Source organism: Saccopteryx bilineata, chromosome 2, assembly GCF_036850765.1.
Source record: "Saccopteryx bilineata isolate mSacBil1 chromosome 2, mSacBil1_pri_phased_curated, whole genome shotgun sequence".
Classification (NCBI taxonomy): Eukaryota; Metazoa; Chordata; class Mammalia; order Chiroptera; family Emballonuridae; genus Saccopteryx; species Saccopteryx bilineata.
Window position 1 is genome coordinate 36,951,648 of NC_089491.1, and position 17,405 is coordinate 36,969,052.

The following is a 17,405-nucleotide window of genomic DNA, read 5'->3' on the forward strand; positions in this document are numbered from 1 at the left end:
GGTAGTCAACCTTTTTATACCTACCACCCACTTTTGTATCTCTGTTAGTAGTAAAATTTTCTAACTGCCCACTGGTTCCACAGTAATGGTGGTTTATAAAGTAGGGAAGTAACTTTACTTTATAAAATTTATAAAGCAGAGTTACAGAAAGGTAAAGCATATAATAATAATTACTTATGTTGGATTTTCGCTAAGGTTGGCAGAATAAATCTTTACAAAACAACTTACTAGAGCTAAATCTATCTTTTTATTTATACTTTGGTTGCTCCGCTACCACCCACCATGAAAGCTGCAACGCCCACTAGTGGGCGGTAGGGACCAGGTTGAGTACCACTGATTTAGAAGGTAGAATTCTAAGCCATGAGAGATACAAACACTAACACAGAGATTAATGTGAGCATTTAGGAATGACACAGTGCTTCCAAATATATAAAGCTTCTCTGCCATTTCAAATGTTCAAGACAAAGGAAAATGAGACAAAAATGACAAAATAGACAAAAATAATTTAGTTACAACTAACTCACACAAAGAATTTGAATTACATGATCTCTTGCTACTGCTCAACAAACAAAAACTTAAACTCTTAATATAAATGAATATCAAAATAGTCATTGAAATATTTCATGTCCTATAAATAAATATATGTCCTGTATTCATAGGTCTTACTCCCAACAACTTTTAAAATTATCCACAATTCAGTAATACTGTATCCTTTAAAAGCACATACATATACATCAATTATATAAATGGACATACTAAAAACAGACCCTAAGGACACAGAAAAATATAAACTATTAGGGATATGTAGGTTTACTCTATTTTCCTTTCTTACCTGTGGCTTAAAATTTTTCTCAACAATCAGGAATTATTTTTGTAAAAATAAGGGGAAGGGAGGTTTTTTTTTAAAATGTCATGTTAACATTCAAAATTTTAGAGTTCAAATTCAGAACTTCCCATTTTCCCATCAAAAATATTTAAATCATAAAATCTGTTGCCTCTGGCTCCTTGATGCCAGCAAAGCCGCCTTTCCCAGTGGTGTGTCACTGGAGAGCAGCACGGGCACAGGGCATACGCAGTGGGTGCTCACACAGAAAGCTCTCACATTTACCTTGATGTTTGTGAGTGGGGTACCACTGGCTTGTTCACAGGAAAAAGGAGGAAGCCTTAAACGAGCTGGTCTTCCCCGAGTCTTCTTGGCTAGAAGCAGAAGATAGGTAGCTGTGAGATGATCATATTGCCACTGGAGGAAAAGAAAATCAAGTTGTTTAGAGGATGAAAGTTGTCTTTTGAAATAATGTTCTGTTTTAAATTAATGTTTTTCCTTGATGTAACAGACATTCAGAATTCCAAATTGTTTTTAGCTTTACAAGACATACAATAAAAAACAGCAATCCCCAATACCCCCACACACACCCATTCCTACTCCCCAGAAAGAACCACTTTTAAACACTTTTAGGTATTTTTTCTATATTTCTAAATTAATTATTTATACAGCTTGAATTTTTTCTTCAGTTGCAGGTATTATCTGTAGATTTCCTACTGTGTAGAACTTAGCTCTACCATAATTCCTTACTTCCCTCCCCCACACACATCTCCCTGCATCCTCCTCTTATAATTTTATCATAATTTTAATAAATCAACACTCATATTATGTAAATATACAGTAGTCACAACTAAATAAAAGTAATGTTCAAACACTTAATTAGTACACTAACCAATCAGGAAAGGTCAAGAGGGGAGTAGGGTCCTGAGGATCCCTGTCATGCCAATTATTAACCTTTTAATGATGGATTTAAGATGGGACTAGAGGGAGATGATCAGGGCCTAGGGGAGGTAACAGAGCAACAGGGAGGGCACTCCAGGTAGTAGTTATTTATCAATCAGTATATAAAATAACTATTAGTAGCTTAACAACTAGTATGGCCACACTGAGTGAGTATCAGCCCTGCAGCTAAACCACACATGGTGCTATCCTTGCATTTCCTTTTTTTATAACTTGGATTTTCCAGAAGTTAAAACTTTTAAAGGCAGTTATTCATCTCACCACTCAACTCCACAGTCTCCAACACTCTTCACCTCCTCTCAACATGTTCACACATATCAACTACTCTGTCTCCCTTTTGGAGACATTCCACCTGCTGTCTGCATTCCATACTGCACTCTAGGCTGGCTTCTTTCTCAGACTGCAACTCAATTTTTAGTCTAAACTAGGGCAGTGGTTCTCAAAGTGTGTGCCAGGGCGCACTGGTGCACCCTAGAAGATTTCCAGGTGCGCCCTATGGTAATCCAGAGAAATATGTGCCTGTTGGGGACCAAAAACCAATGGGTTTTTGGAGTTTAGATTTTGGGGGGACAGAGGTGTGGGGAATTGGCTGTAAGCTGACAGTCTGCCCAACCCCCAACCTCACTTGCCTGATTAGGTTGCAAAAGGCTGTTAAGCTGTGGTGCTGGATTGTTTACACTAACCCCCATGTTCCCTGGAAAGACTGGAGGCAAGTTTCTTCTATCCTTTGGTGTAAAATTAAGATGATATGTATGGTGGGAGTTTTCTGTACTTGATAAAATTCTTGGGTTGCCTTGGAAATGTGATCAGAGACCATTGATTTGCTAATGGCTTCACTTTGCCCTATAAATTAAGCAAGATACGGTTTTTAGACATACTTTGTTCTTGCCAGAAGCAATTATAGGGCCCTCCCAACCCCATCTTTTATTTCTTTAAGTGTATTTTCTTAATTTCATGTATTTTCTTATTTATGCACCATTCCCACTTGGAACCTGGAATTACTAGCTGCGCTGGTTTGTAGCATGTGTCCAGATATAAAAATAAATATAGTTACTCTGTTATACCATTTCATTACAGAAATACTGCTCTTTTTGTTAACACATCATTATATTATTTCTGATTCTCATAAACACAAGAATGAAAAAACAACACATTTGTGCCAGAGCCTGCTGAATTTACTAAATCTTACTAAGAATGTACCTATATATATAAAAAGATAACTTTTTTGTCATTTTTAAATTTTTAACCCCTATTTTTTATGAATTCTAAAAAGCGTAACTCGCCTGACCAGGCGGTGGTGCAGTGGATAGAGCATCGGACTGGGATGCAGAGGACCCGGGTTCAAGACCCAGAGGTCGCCAGCTTGAGTGCAGGCTCATCTGGTTTGAGGAAAAGCCCACCAGCTTGAACCTAAGGTCGCTGGCTTCAGCAAGGGGTTACTCGGTCTGCTGAAGGCCTGCAGTCAAGGCACATATGAGAAAGCAATCAATGAACAACTAAGGTGTTGCAATGTGCAATGAAAAACTAATGATTGATCCTTCTCATCTCTCTCCGTTCCTGTCTGTTTGTCCCTGTCTATCCCTCTCTCTGACTCACTCTGTCTCTGTAAAAAATAAATAAATAAAAATTTAAAAAATAATAATAATAATAAAAATAAAAAGCGTAACTCAAAAAATGTAACATAAAAATGTTTAATGTCAGAATAAATTTAATTTTGTCATATTTATTTCATTTAATTACCATAAAAGCATGCTTGGACTTTATATTTTTTCTTTAATATTTGACTTAATTGTTATGACATATTTCACAGAAATTTGTATATAGTGCGCTTATAATTATTTGTAGGATTTTAAATGTGCCCCAACTTCAAAAAGTTTGAGAACTACTGGTCTAGGGATTCCCTTCACCTCTACCTTACAATGTATCCTCAGTTTTTTAGATCCTCTTTCTTGGCTTACCTTCTTGTTCTCCTAGAACACATCCTCCAGTAACTTTCTAAGGGTGGATAAATGAGAGGTAAATTTTTTGAGAGCTTGCATGTCTGATAAATGACTGCATTTTATCCACACACTTGATTCTAGTTTGGCTGAGTATAGAATTCTAAGTTGATAATAATTTTCGATTTGAAGGCATGGTTCCATGGTCTTCTCGCTTCTAGTATAGCTATAAAAAAATCTAAAGTCTTTCTGATTCCCAAGACTTTGTGTATTATCTTTTAGTTTTTGTCCCTGAAACTTTCTGGATCTTCTCCTTTTCCCCAGTTTTCTGAAATTTCACTATAATAGGCCCCTGTATAGATCTATTTTCATCCATTCTGCTAAGCACTGATTAAGCACCTTTGTTCTTAGAAACTCAGTCCTGGATTATTTCTTCAACAATTTCTTCCCCTCTTCCTTCTGTTTTAAAACTTCCTGCAACTTAGGCCCTGGCCAGTTGGCTCAGTGGTAGAGCGTTGGCCTGGTGTGTAGGAGTTCCGGGTTCGATTCCCAGCCAGGGCACACAGGAGAAGCGCCCATCTGCTTCTCCACCCCTCCCCCTCTCCTTCCTCTCTGTCTCTCTCTTCCCCTCCCACAGCCGAGGCTCCATTGGAGCAAAGATGGCCCAGGCGCTGAGGATGGCTTGTGGCCTCTGCCTCAGGGGCTAGGATGGCTCTGGATGCAATAGAGTGACGCCCCAGAGAGGCAGAGCATCGCCCCCTGGTGGGCATGCAGGGTGGATCCTGGTCGGGCGCATGTGGGAGTCTGTCTGACTGCCTCCCCATTTCCAGCTTCGGAAAAATGGGAAAAAAAAAACTTCCTGCAACTTATATTATTTGTATGTAGGACCTTTCTTACCCCTTCTCTTCTATTTGTGCATCTCTGTCTTTAGGTTCTACTTTTGAAAGATTTCACAGTAACTCATTTTCAAACATTTCTACTGAGCTTTTCATTTCTGTGGTCATCTTTTAAATTTTCAAAAGCGATTTCTTGAAATGTCCCTTTTTAGTCATCTTATTCCTATTGCAAGCAAGAAATAGCTTCTTCTATCTCTGAGAATATTAATGATCATTTCTTAGCCATTTTTTCCACTTCTTGCTATCTGTTTTTTCTGAGTATATTTACTTTTTCTTCCTTCCCCCCACCAACCCCACACCATTTATTTTGACCTCCAGCTTTTATGTTAGAGGCTTTCCTCAAATATCTGTTGATCTTTGACTGTCTGTCTCTATTTTAAAAGTGAAGAATTATAATAACACAGCTAATTAAAGACTCTATGTGTAATCTGGGGCTGCTTATCACCTTGGGGACTTTTCAAAGGTGGGCCGCAAGAGGCACACTGGTATGCAACAAGAATTTTAAAACATGCAATACCTGACTATTTAGTCAGGGGCACCGACCTCTTTTCCCTTAGATCAGGGGTAGTCAACCTTTTTATATCTACCGCCCACTTTTGTATCTCTGTTAGTAGTAAAATTTTCTAACCACCCACTGGTTCCACAGTAATGGTGATTTATAAAGTAGAGAAGTATATTTATAAAGCAGAGTTACAGCAAGGTAAAGCATATAATAATAATTACTTACCAAGTACTTTATGTCAGATTTTCGCTAAGTTTGGCAGAATAAATCTTTTTTTTTTTTTTTTGTATTTTTCTGAAGCTGGAAACGGGGAGAGACAGTCAGACAGACTCCCGCATGCGCCCGACCGGGATCCACCCGGCACGCCCACCAGGGGGCAATGATCTGCCCCTCCGGGGTGTCGCCCTGCCGAGACCAGAGCCACTCCAGCGTCCCGGGGCAGAGGCCAAGGAGCCATCCCCAGCGCCCGGGCCATCCTTGCTCCAATGGAGCCTTGGCTGCGGGAGGGGAAGAGAGAGACAGAGAGGAAGGAGGGGGGGAGGGGTGGAGAAGCAAATGGGCGCTTCTCCCACGTGCCCTGGCCGGGAATCAAACCCGGGTCCCCCACACGCCAGGCCGACGCTCTACCGCTGAGCCAACCGGCCAGGGCCCAGAATAAATCTTTATCAAACAACTTACTATAGTTAAATCTATCTTTTTATTTATACTTTGGTTGCTCCACTACCGCCCACCATGAAAGCTGGAATGGGCGGTAAGAACCAGGTTGACTACCACTGCCTTAGATTGTCAAATAAAAAAATGACAACAGCCAACACAATAGCTGTATGGTATGAATAAATCAAAATTATGCTTACTTTTTTTGTCAGGTCAGCAAATAAACATATTTTTTGGTGTGCTGGATTTTAGTAATTAGTTGCTGTGTACCATGAGATGAAAAGGCTGAAAATCACTGCTCTAAGGTAAACAGACAGGAAACCTGAACTGCCACTGATTTTTATAGTAGGAATTACTAGCTGCACTGGTTTGTGGCATGTGTCCAGATATAAAAATAAATATAGTTACTCTGTAATACCATTTCATTATAGAAACACTACATCAGACTGTGGTGTTTGTTTGTTTTTTACTTTTCTCTAGACATGAATCTTCCAATATTTCTCCCCCCTCCCTGCAAATAGGTTAAAATCCTAGTTCCAGCATTCTTAGAGTTGAACACTACACGGGGTCAGAGGCAGCAGTTCACTGTCCCATACGAGGACATGTGTGTCCATGCATCCTTTTCAAAACAGCTTATCACCCCGACCTGTCTGGTATAAAAGTGCCTCTTGTTCAATGTCTCCTATCTCCTGTTGGGGTGGGGAAGAGGTGGATGCCATGCTGTACAGAGTAGAAAAAGGACCTAGGGGTCTAACTGCTTCTAATATACACTTGCAGCCAATGTCCTGGGTTCCCACCTTGCTCACTTCCCTGACTTCACAGGTTCCTAGCACCGCTGGTCCCTAAGCCTTTGTGAAGCTCTGCGCTCTAATCAATGTGCTTACTGCCCCTTCACACTGCAGGCACTTTGGCTCCCGGCTTTCTCCAACATGCTATTCCAGCTGCCGCTTATCTATTTTATATATATATATATATATATATATATATCTTTCAAAATTTTAGTGACATTACTTTTGTCTACTCTTTTAGTCTCTTCACTGTGAAGTTTTTGTCCGTTTATCCCTGTTATTTTAGTGAGGTTTTAGAAAGTGGTGGATGCAAACATGTTTCTTCAATCCACTGTTTACCTGAAATTTTCTAAATAATGTACTCATAAGTCTATGAGACTCTTTGCCTTGCAAGTGTTAAATTTTAATAATATTGAACTATATTTAAATGCTGTGTATCGCCTCACAAAGCACATGATCCAAAGAGGTCTACTTCGATTCTTTTTTTATTTATAAATTTTATCAGTCAATATTTAGATGGCCAAAAGTATAGTAATGCTTTGAAATTTATATACTGGATCTATTCAGCTAATGGGAAAAGTATAAACTACTGTGATAAATCATCACAGAATATTACCTTTAATCCAGACAGGGCAGGGGGAAGGACAGAAAAGGTTTCATGGAGAAAGTACCTGGGAACTGGGTGAAAACTATGTAGTCAGAATCACTCTTCACTTTCCAAAAACTACATTAAAGATTTTTTTCCACCTCCCACATTTATGGTCTCATCTATGATAGCCACTTTTTTATAAAAAGATGCTATAAACTAATTAGAGACCATGAATGGCTAAGAAACAAGCCGCCACTTGCTTATCAACAATGGCATAACCCAGGCATTGCACACAATCCCTGGACAGTGCTAAGAGTTCTAGATGGAGTTTTCTAAGCATGCCTAGGAGTTTTACAACCATCCTCCAAACCCTCTTCCCCCACGGCGAAAAAAAAGCATTCTTTTTATAACTTTTCTGCTATAGCTACTGCATACTACTCATTATGATAAGGTGCACAGGGGAGTTCTGTGTTGAATAACAGATAAATCAACACATTAGTTACGCTTTCAGGTGATGTCAACCCACAATTCTAACACAACCAATGCCTTCCTTATCTTTTAGACAGTTCCCTCTTTTGAAAGTCAAATGTCTGAAAGCAAGTTTACCTGTTATAAAGAAAGTACCATTTCTATAAAACTAAAAACATTTTTAAATCCCATCTTTGTTCAGGCGGGCTGAATATTAAAGAACTGCCCAGGCACCGGGGCTGAGGAAAGGCAGCTATTGGTACAGAGGTTTGAGAAACTGAGGGGTAGCCCACTATCCTTCCCCTGACCTTTCTCCAGAGGGCTTCGATCTTAAACTCCCATCACCAGAATACATGGGCATTTGCATTGCCAGAGTCGAGTTAAAGGATGACTTGGTCTGAACAGGTTTTCATATGCACATGGGACCCTTAGTAAAGTTCCCCCACCAGATGACTGGCAGCTCCCACAATCCAGAGCTATTCAGAGCTGGAAGAATAAGGGAAAAGTAAGAAAACCAATGAAGTGGAAGCTCTACCACCACTGTTCGGGATCTCAAGAGGGCTACAATGAGATGGCTCAAAATCATGAGACATATGGAACTCGGACTTCCGCAAAAAAAAAAAAAAAAAGGCAATTTGAGAGCGCTTTTGTTTATGTACAATAATCAGTTGAATGTTTGGGAACAATATTGTTTCTCTCTCATTGCACAAAAATTAGCAGCACCATATCAGTATGAGTCACACTAAACTGGCCCAGAAATAAAAGCAGAGCTCCTTAGATAACAGAAAAATAAGACAACTGATCTCAAACCTGGTTTTCCTGAGGCTCTGTAAACTAGAAAGTACTTAAGACCAATGTGATTCTCTGACATTAGCTAGACCAGGATTTCTCAACCTCAACCCTACTGACCTTTGACCTGGATAATTCTTTACTGTGAGTGGCTATTCTGTGCATTTTTAGGATATTCAGCAGCATCCCTGGCCTCTACCAGGAATGCCATTAACACATACACAAACCCCAATTATGACAACCAAAAATGTCTCCTGAGGGGCAAACTCACTCCCACTTGAGAATCCTGGCATACACCAAGGCTTCTCCACCTTTAATATACATGAGTCACTGGGGGATTTCATTAAGATGCAGATTCTAATTCAGCAGATCTGAGGTGGCGCCTGAGACTCTGCATTTCTAATAAACAGCACATGATGCTGATGCTGCTGGTCCCAGAGCACACTTTGAATAGCAAGACTCGAGAGCAGTACGTACTTCTCAACTCCCGGTTGCACAATGCAATCATCTAGGAAGCTTTTAAAAAGTCTGATGCCTAGGCCATACCCCAAACCAATGAGATCATAACCTCTGAGGGTGGACTGAGGATCAGGATTAGTTTCAAGTTCCCAGGTAATGCCAGAGTCCAGCCAAGGTTAAGGAGATATATTCTATTCATCCCTAGGACTGGAAAATGAGCACAGATATAGACAAACATTTAACAATGAGGGAAGAGTACAGAAGAAAAGAAACTATAACTTTCATCACAGCATTCTTGATCTTGGTCATGCCTAGCTCTCAGAATAACTGAGGAATTTAGAGAGATGTAATACAGGAAAACAATCTCTGTGATGCCTCATTATCTATTTTGTTTTCTGCACCAGAAGTAAAGAAGACAATTCCTAGTTCCACTTCACTTCTAAGTTTCAAAATTGTATTTACAGATGCCTGACCAGGTGATGGCACAGTAGATAGAGCATCAATCTGGGACACTGAGGTCACCAACTTGAGCACGGGCTCACCAGCTTAGAGTGCAGGGTCACCAGTTTGAGCATGGGATCATCAAAATGATCCCAAGGTCACTGGCTTGAGCGAGGGGTCACTGGCTCTGCTGGAGCCCCTCAGTCAAGGCTAAGAAAAGCAATCAATGAACAACTAAAGTGCTACAACTATAAGTTTATGCTTCTCATCTCTCTCCCTTCCTGTCTCTGTCTCACTTTAAAAAAAATGTCTTTAGAGACAACATAAAGGATACTATTTTAAAGACTTTTTTCAAGGATTCTTGAAATTCTGAGTGTTACATTTAAGATTCAGGTTTTTTAAATTTGTGAATCTCATACCAAATTTTTTCTGGCTAAAATGACACAATGTAGGCCCTGGCCGGTTGGCTCTGCAGTAGAGCGTCGGCCTGGCGTGTGGGGGACCCAGGTTCGATTCCCAGCCAGGGCACATAGGAGAAGCGCCCATTTGCTTCTCCACCCCCCCCACCACCTTCCTCTCTGTCTCTCTTCCCCTACCGCAGCCAAGGCTCCATTGGAGCAAAGATGGCCCGGGCGCTGGGGATGGCTCCTTGGCCTCTGCCCCAGGCGCTAGAGTGGCTCTGGTCGAGGTAGAGTGACACCCCGGAGGGGCAGAGCATCGCCCCCTGGTGGGCAGAGCGTTGCCCCTGGTGGGTGTGCCAGGTGGATCCCGGTAGGGCGCATGCGGGAGTCTGTCTGACTATCTCTCCCTGTTTCCAGCTTCAGAAAAATACAAAAAAAAAAAAAAAAGACACAATGTATGAGATGTGCTTTGAAATCTCCAGCTGGAAAGTGCAGGGAGGAAGGGTGTTGGGATAAAAATTAAATTGGGAAAATGTTAATAACTGTTGAAACTGGATGATGAGCTCATGGAAGATCATTGTTATTGCACTATTCTCTCCACTTTTGTAGGTGTTTGAAAATTTCTATATTAAAATTTAAAAAGAAATTTTATGTATCCGAAATACAGACTTCTATTAAAGATCATCCCAAAGAAAAAGTTATGTGATTTTTTTAAAGTTACTTACATAAAAACTTCACATTTTCATTGTAAAAGACTGAGGACCTACATATCCTTTAGCAATTCCCAATTCGTGTCATTCCTTTTCATTCTACAAAAAGGTAAATTATGATTCTGTTTTCCAGACATACTCCAGAGCCTTTGCTTACTATGCCATTCAAAAGAATTCCATTCTATCTCCTCACTTAAAAGAATTGAAGCTTAGCAAAATTTTGTTTAGTTAAAAAAAAAAATTCAAAGGCTTTTATCTTGCAAGTTAGAAAACAGAAAAAAAGAAAACCAATACAAATCACAGGTGATAAAAAACACAGAACTGAGACCAAGAGTTGCATCTGGGTGCAATCCCAGCCCAGCCTCTAGATTATACTCGGAAGGCCCTGAGTGCCTCTGTATGTAGAAAATGTGTAATCTAGAAATTAAGCAACTGAAATACCTAAAATATAAAATAATCTAACACCAGAAATCATGAAAATGATTTCATGGTATTTGGTTCATAAGCGTAGGGGCCATGCGATGCTAAAGGGTTGCTTTTAAGTAAGAAAGTGTTTTGTGTTTACCTTATTTCTACAGCAGAATCATAATTCCACGTTAGACAATTTAAAGTAATCCAAAGCAGAACTCTGTCAATTCCCTGGACTATCTCTACATCTGTAACATACAGAAAGTTTGTTCTGTTTCTTCATTTTTTTCCACTATAATTCTCTTTAATCAATGTCATTTTTGAAAAGGCTATCCAGCAGACATTTAAAGAGTTAAATGGATATCATACATGAATATAAAATAAGTGCAACAGTTACAGCTATGATAAAATCATAGGTCTGACAGTGCTACACTATTCTCTTTTTAAGACAGACCACGCAAGCCCACGGTTCCAACCAGCGACCTCAGAGTTCCAGGTCAATGCTCTCTAGCCACCACAGGTCAGGCTGCCCTAATTTTTAATGTACTGATAAAATCAAGAACAAGTAAATAAAAAACATTAAAAGATATTACTCTCAATTTCATGCTATATTTCTTACCAATGAAATCAAATCCTCCATTGTTTGCCTATTGTTTCGGTGGTGCACAGAAAGTTCCGTTACACAATCTTCATCAAGGTGAATAAGCTACAAAAAAAAAGTTTTTATACACTTATAAATGAAAAAAAAATTATAAAATATTTGATTTAAATTTTTTTAATTACCATAATTACCTTGTAAAACCAAACACCAAAATATAAAAGCAACATGAGTCTGTCAAACTCTTGGGTAAGAATAAACATTATCCATAATTTTTGAAGATATAAACAGATAACAATAATTTAGGATGAGCTTGCTCCCAGCCCTTCACAGCCCCACCATCATCTGATCAATTGTTAAAATTCTATTATGCAGCCTGACCAGGCAGTGGCACAGTGGATAGGGTGTTGGACCTGGATGCAAGGACCCAGGTTCGAAACCCTGAGGTTACCAGCTTGAGTCTGGGGACGCTGGCTTGAGCGTGGGATCATAGACATGACCCCATGGTAGCTGGTTTGAGCCCGAAGGTCACTGGCTTGAAGCCCAAGGTCGCTGGTTGAGCCTAAGGTAGCTGGCTCTGCTGGACCCCACCCCCACCCCGTCAAGGCACATATGAGAAAGCAATCAATGAACAACTAAGATGATGCAACGAAGAACTGATGCTTCTCTTCTCTCTCCCTTCCTGTCTGTCTATCCCTATCTGTTCTTCTCTCTGACTCTCTCTCTCTGTCAAAAAAACAAAACAAAACAAAATAAATTCTATTATGCAGCCAAGGGACTAAATACTCCTTCCGGAACTACCAGAAGACCTGCACTGGCATTTTCGTCAAAGAGCAGTCGCCTGGGCATCTAAAACCAGTGACTGTACAAGAGACGGGTGAGAGTGGCTCAGACCTGTAGCATATTGCCCCCAGGTTATGTTTGGGTTTAGCACAATCCAAGGAGCCCTTATAAAGTGCCTCGGGGCTGCACAATCATCATTATGCTGAAGGTACTGGCAAAGCACAATTTTAAAAAAGAAGTAAGACAGCCTCAAGACAAACTTTATTTTGCTTAAAGATAGAAATCATCCAAATATTCTGATCCCTGCATGATGGGACCTCACCAAAGACAGGGCTAGAAATGGATTCTCAGACCCAAACAAGGATCGCCAAAAATGTATAGTGGGAAGGGCCTGGCCTGGCCCTGGCCCACAGAAGTTCATAAAATCACAAGAAGAGAATCAAGAAATGTAATTTTAAAGTCTTTCCAATGTAAGAAGTCTCTTCACAACAGCCCCAATAAGTGATGTTTCACTTTCTGCTTAAAGTCCTCCTTCTCCAGAACAGTTGGGATAATAAGCTTCTCCCTCCTGTACGCTGAGATTTATCTCCCAGTGATCCCTATCCACTGCGAGTCAATATAATCTGACAGATAGCAGGCTTTGGAATTAGACAGACCTCGGTTTTAAGTGTTACATCATTAAATAACTGCGTGACCTTGAGCATGTTACTATGCCTCTCTGAGCCTCAGTTTCATCATCTGTAAAAAAGAGATCACATCTGCCTTGTGATATATGTAACATATGTGGAGTGCCTAGTCCAATATCTGAATAGAACACGCCCTCAAAAAAAATGGCTGCCTTGGCCAGTTGGCTTAGTGGTAGAGCTTGGCCTAGCATGTGAAGTGCTGGGTTCAATCCCAGTCGGGGCACACAGGAGAAGCAACCATCTGCTTCTCCACCCTTTTCCTTCCCCCCTTCTCTCTCTCTCCCTTTCTCTTCCCCTCCCACAGCCATGGCTCAACTAGTTCAAGCAAGATGGCCCAGGTGCTGAGGACAGCTCCATGGCCTTTCCTCAGGCACTAAAATAGCTCAGTTGCCAAGCAACAGCCCTATATGGGCTGAGCATCGCCCAGTAGGGGGCCTGCTGGGTGGACCCCCATTGAGGCGCATGTTGGAATCTGTCTCTCTGCCTCCTCGCCTCTCACTTTTAAAAAAATGGTTATTCCTGGAGATGTTTTCTCTGAATCTATGTACCCTAATTGATTTAATCAATGTCATTCCATTAAAATTAATAAAATTAAATTAAATTTTAAAAAGAGACAGTAGCAAAAAAATAAAATAAAATAAAATGGTTATTATTATTATCAGTCATAATTCTACTTCTTTGGTGAATATAACTTCTATTTGATATAATACTTAGGTACTAGAGCTATGTGTGAAAATGACAGGAGATCATGCATAGAGTTACGGAATAGACTATACCCTAAATATCTTTTGGAAATTTGAATATTCTTATTATAGATAACCTTTCCTACTCAAGTTTTCTCTCTTCCAGTTCCTTTAACCTCCATGTTAATGATTAACTCCCCCTACTATTCAGGCCCTTTCTTCCTATCATACAGTCCAGGTCATTAGTGACCTTCAAGGTGAGGTGTTCAGAACCAAACATAATATGCCAAGAGAGGTTTGCCCAACACAAGGCAGAACAATATCGTTACCTTCCCTTGTTCTGGACATCACACTTGTAACAAAGGGCTCAGGAGAAAGTCATGCTGCCGTCATGAAAATAGAAGAATAATAGAGACGATGACCTGCATGACCAGCTGCTAGGAGCACAACCTCACAGACTACAGAGAACGTGGAGACCAGAAAGGTGCATACTCATGGTACTACGAAAGTCTAAAGTGCTAAGGATAAGTTTTCACTGTGTTGCTTTAAATTTGGCAGCTCCAAAAACTATAAATTCACCCTTCAGGAAGGGCTCATTCTCAGAAGCCCTGAAATTTACTGCCCAGTTAGGCATCTTCTTGATAATATCATCACTGCTCAAACAAGAAGGGAAAGATTTCTGGGGTTCCCTCCATGAACTAAAGTTGCCCTCCTTTAAAAATAAAACAAAATGGGCCCTGGCCAGTTGGCCCAGTGGTAGAGTGCCAACCTGGAGTGTGGAAGTCCCGGGTTCCATTCCTGGTCAGGGCACACAGGAGAAGCAACTATTTACTATTTGCTTCTTCTCCCTTCCCACTCCCCTCTTTCCCTCTCTCTCACTCTCTCTCTTCCCCTCCCACAGCCATGGCTTGATTGATTCAAGTACACTAATCCTAGCCTCTGCCTAAGGTGCTAAAAATAGCTCTGTTGCAATCTTGGGCCCCAGATAGCCAGAGCATCAGCCCCAGATGGGGGTTGCCGGGTGGGTCCCAGTCAAGGGAACATGTGGGAGTCTGTCTCTCTATATCCCCTCCTTTCACTTAAATAAAATTTTTAAAAAATAAATAAAAACATAACAAAACAAAAATACCTTCCCTCTTCCCCAAAGCCTTCTGCTCTGTATCTTTACTACAAGGTATGTGTGAAAAAGGAAGGAAGGATAGGAAGGAGGTATTATCTTCTTTCCTGGGCCCCTAAATTTAAAATTATAAAAAGAGTGAGGTGGAGAAGACACCAAAGTCTGAAAAATATGGCTCAGTACTTTAAGTACCTGAATTCTCAGCCATATATACTCAAGTTAAATTAAGTACAAAAAGGCATACCAAAAGCTAGCCAATTATTTTGGATTATCTGTGCCTACTATAATTCCTGTTCAGTAGGGCAGAAAATAGAACTGAATATAACTTCTATTTGATATAATACTTAGGTACTAGAGCTACGTGTGAAAATGACAGGAGATCATGCATAGAGTTACAGAATAGACTCTATACCCTAAATATCCAAGTAAATCTGAATTATTTTTATCATTCACTCTTGAAGAAACTCAGCATCTAGAGAGAAGAGCAAAGACTTTGAAAAGCAAGAACAATCCCTTATACCTCTTCTATACATAAGTCATTTGATCCCTGCAACAGCTCTGTAAGGCAGGAGAGACAGATGAATAACATAACATGCAAAGGCACTCTGTAAATGCCAAAACATGACCGACCCAAACATGTAAGAAATATTAGAATTACCCATATTAGAGATGAAAGAATGATGACTCAGAAAAAGTCATGCAATCTGCCCAACACTGGCATTTTTCATTCCTAGCCTCACCACGTCACCATTCCATGACACTGTTCTAGTAGCTATTCCAACAGAGACCAGACAAGCAATGCTTACCACAAAGGCTACAGCTACACAGGGTACATACAGACCCTGAGGGTGAACCAGCTGACCTATCAGATCCATTACATTCTAGAGCCCTTCTACTGGGTTCAAATCTTGGTTCTTCTACACTTAATAGTTGTTGACTTTGGACAAGTCACTTTATGATTCTGTGTCTCAGCTGCTTCACTGGCTAAATGGGGACAATAACAATATCTACTTCAGAGGATTGGTATGAGGATCAAATGAGGTATGAGGATCAATGATCAATTAAGCCTTTTTGTACTTAATTTAACTTGAGTATATATGGCTGAGAATTCAGGTACTTAAAGTACTGAGCCATATTTTTCAGACTTTGGTGTCTTCTCCACCTCACTCTTTTTATAATTTTAAATTTAGGGGCCCAGGAAAGAAGATAATACCTCCTTCCTATCCTTCCTTCCTTTTTCACACATACCTTGCAGTAAAGATACAGAGCAGAAGGCTTTGGGGAAGAGGGAAGGTATTTTTGTTTTGTTATGTTTTTATTTATTTTTAAAATTTTTATTTAAGTGAAAGGAGGGGATATAGAGAGACAGACTCCCACATGCCCCCTTGACTGGGATCCACCCAGCAACCCCCATTTGATCCTCATACCAATTATACTATATTATACTATAGTATAATATACAGAAAATTCTTATTATAATAGCATACTATTCTATTACAGTATTTAATAAATATTAGCAATTATTATAGTAAGATGTAAGAAAAATTATATACTTTTATTTTCATATACTCTTTTGGATAACTCAAAGCTTTGTATTTTACTTTATATTGTGCTTCAAATTAAAATTATTTTTGTTACCTGACCTGCGGTGGCGCAGTGGGTAAAAGCATCAACCTGGAACACTGAGGTAGCCGGTTCGAAACCCAGGGCTTCCCTGGTCAAGGCACATATGGGAGTTGATGCTTTCTGCTCCTCCCTCCCTTCTCTCTCTCTCTCTCTCTCTCTGTCTCTCTCTCTCTAAAATGAATAAATAAATAAAAATCTAAAAAAAAATTATTTTTGTTGTTGAACTCAGAGACTTTCTTCATTTTGGCACCTACAAACAGTGGTATTATACCCTACCCTATCCTATCAGAATCACAGCTGAGAAGGCAGGCAAAGCCCTCCCATGCGTGGAGAAATGATGACCCCCAATGGCTGAACACAGGCATTTGCACCACCTGGTCGCTCCACCTCACAAGGGGCACTTCCCACTGCACTGCTCAGGCACCTGCACACTGCTGTTCTTAGGCTCTCAGTGTTGATAGCCGTTCTTAGAATTAGGTTGCAGCTCAAACTGTATTTGCTCAATAGATACTAGCGATTTCATGGAGGGCTGAAGGGAAAATGGAGAAATGTTAGGAGTTGACAGTCATAGGAGAATCAGGAGGGATTTCAGCTCAGGCTGCATGGCCATAAAAGTGTTCACAATCCTGACTACACATGACGAACACCTGGGAGTTTCTAAAATACCCATTAATTGCCCTGGGATGAGGCACAGACATCTTTTCAAAGGTCCCACTGATTCTCATGCACAGTCCAGGTTAATAACCACCCTCCTAGAGATAAAACAGGCAAATATATAACTAGGTTACGAGTCTCCCAAACACCAATCTGACTAAAGCCTGTGAAGTACTTTCACTGTAGGTTCTGCATCCACACAAAGATACCACAAAGTAAAAACATTTTTTTTACTGGATTTCATTTTACTTACAGGACTCTTGCTCTGCCACTCAACAGGACAGTTGTAATCTTGCATGATCCAGGGATGGCTCAACAGATTTTTCACAGAAATCCGTTTCTTTGGGTCCACCTAGTGGCCATGGAGAAGTAGCTAGAGATTAACATTCCAAATGAATAACAGAACAACTCCTTTCCTCCTGAAAACTCAAAA

The 17,405-nt window shown here is 40.2% G+C and overlaps 1 protein-coding gene across 2 annotated transcripts in view; it reads right to left on the reverse strand.

Moving 5' to 3' along the window:
• Positions 1 to 17,405, reverse strand: part of MELK (maternal embryonic leucine zipper kinase) — an 88,131-nt gene that overhangs the window by 22,854 nt on the left and 47,872 nt on the right. For both annotated transcript variants that reach the window (XM_066256739.1, XM_066256740.1), the window contains 3 exons: positions 17,226 to 17,324; positions 11,445 to 11,531; positions 1,109 to 1,240 (listed from right to left, as the gene is read on the reverse strand). In XM_066256739.1, coding sequence (XP_066112836.1) covers positions 1,109 to 1,240; positions 11,445 to 11,531; positions 17,226 to 17,324 — 318 coding nt within the window. The remainder of the gene's footprint in view (positions 1 to 1,108; positions 1,241 to 11,444; positions 11,532 to 17,225; positions 17,325 to 17,405) is intronic.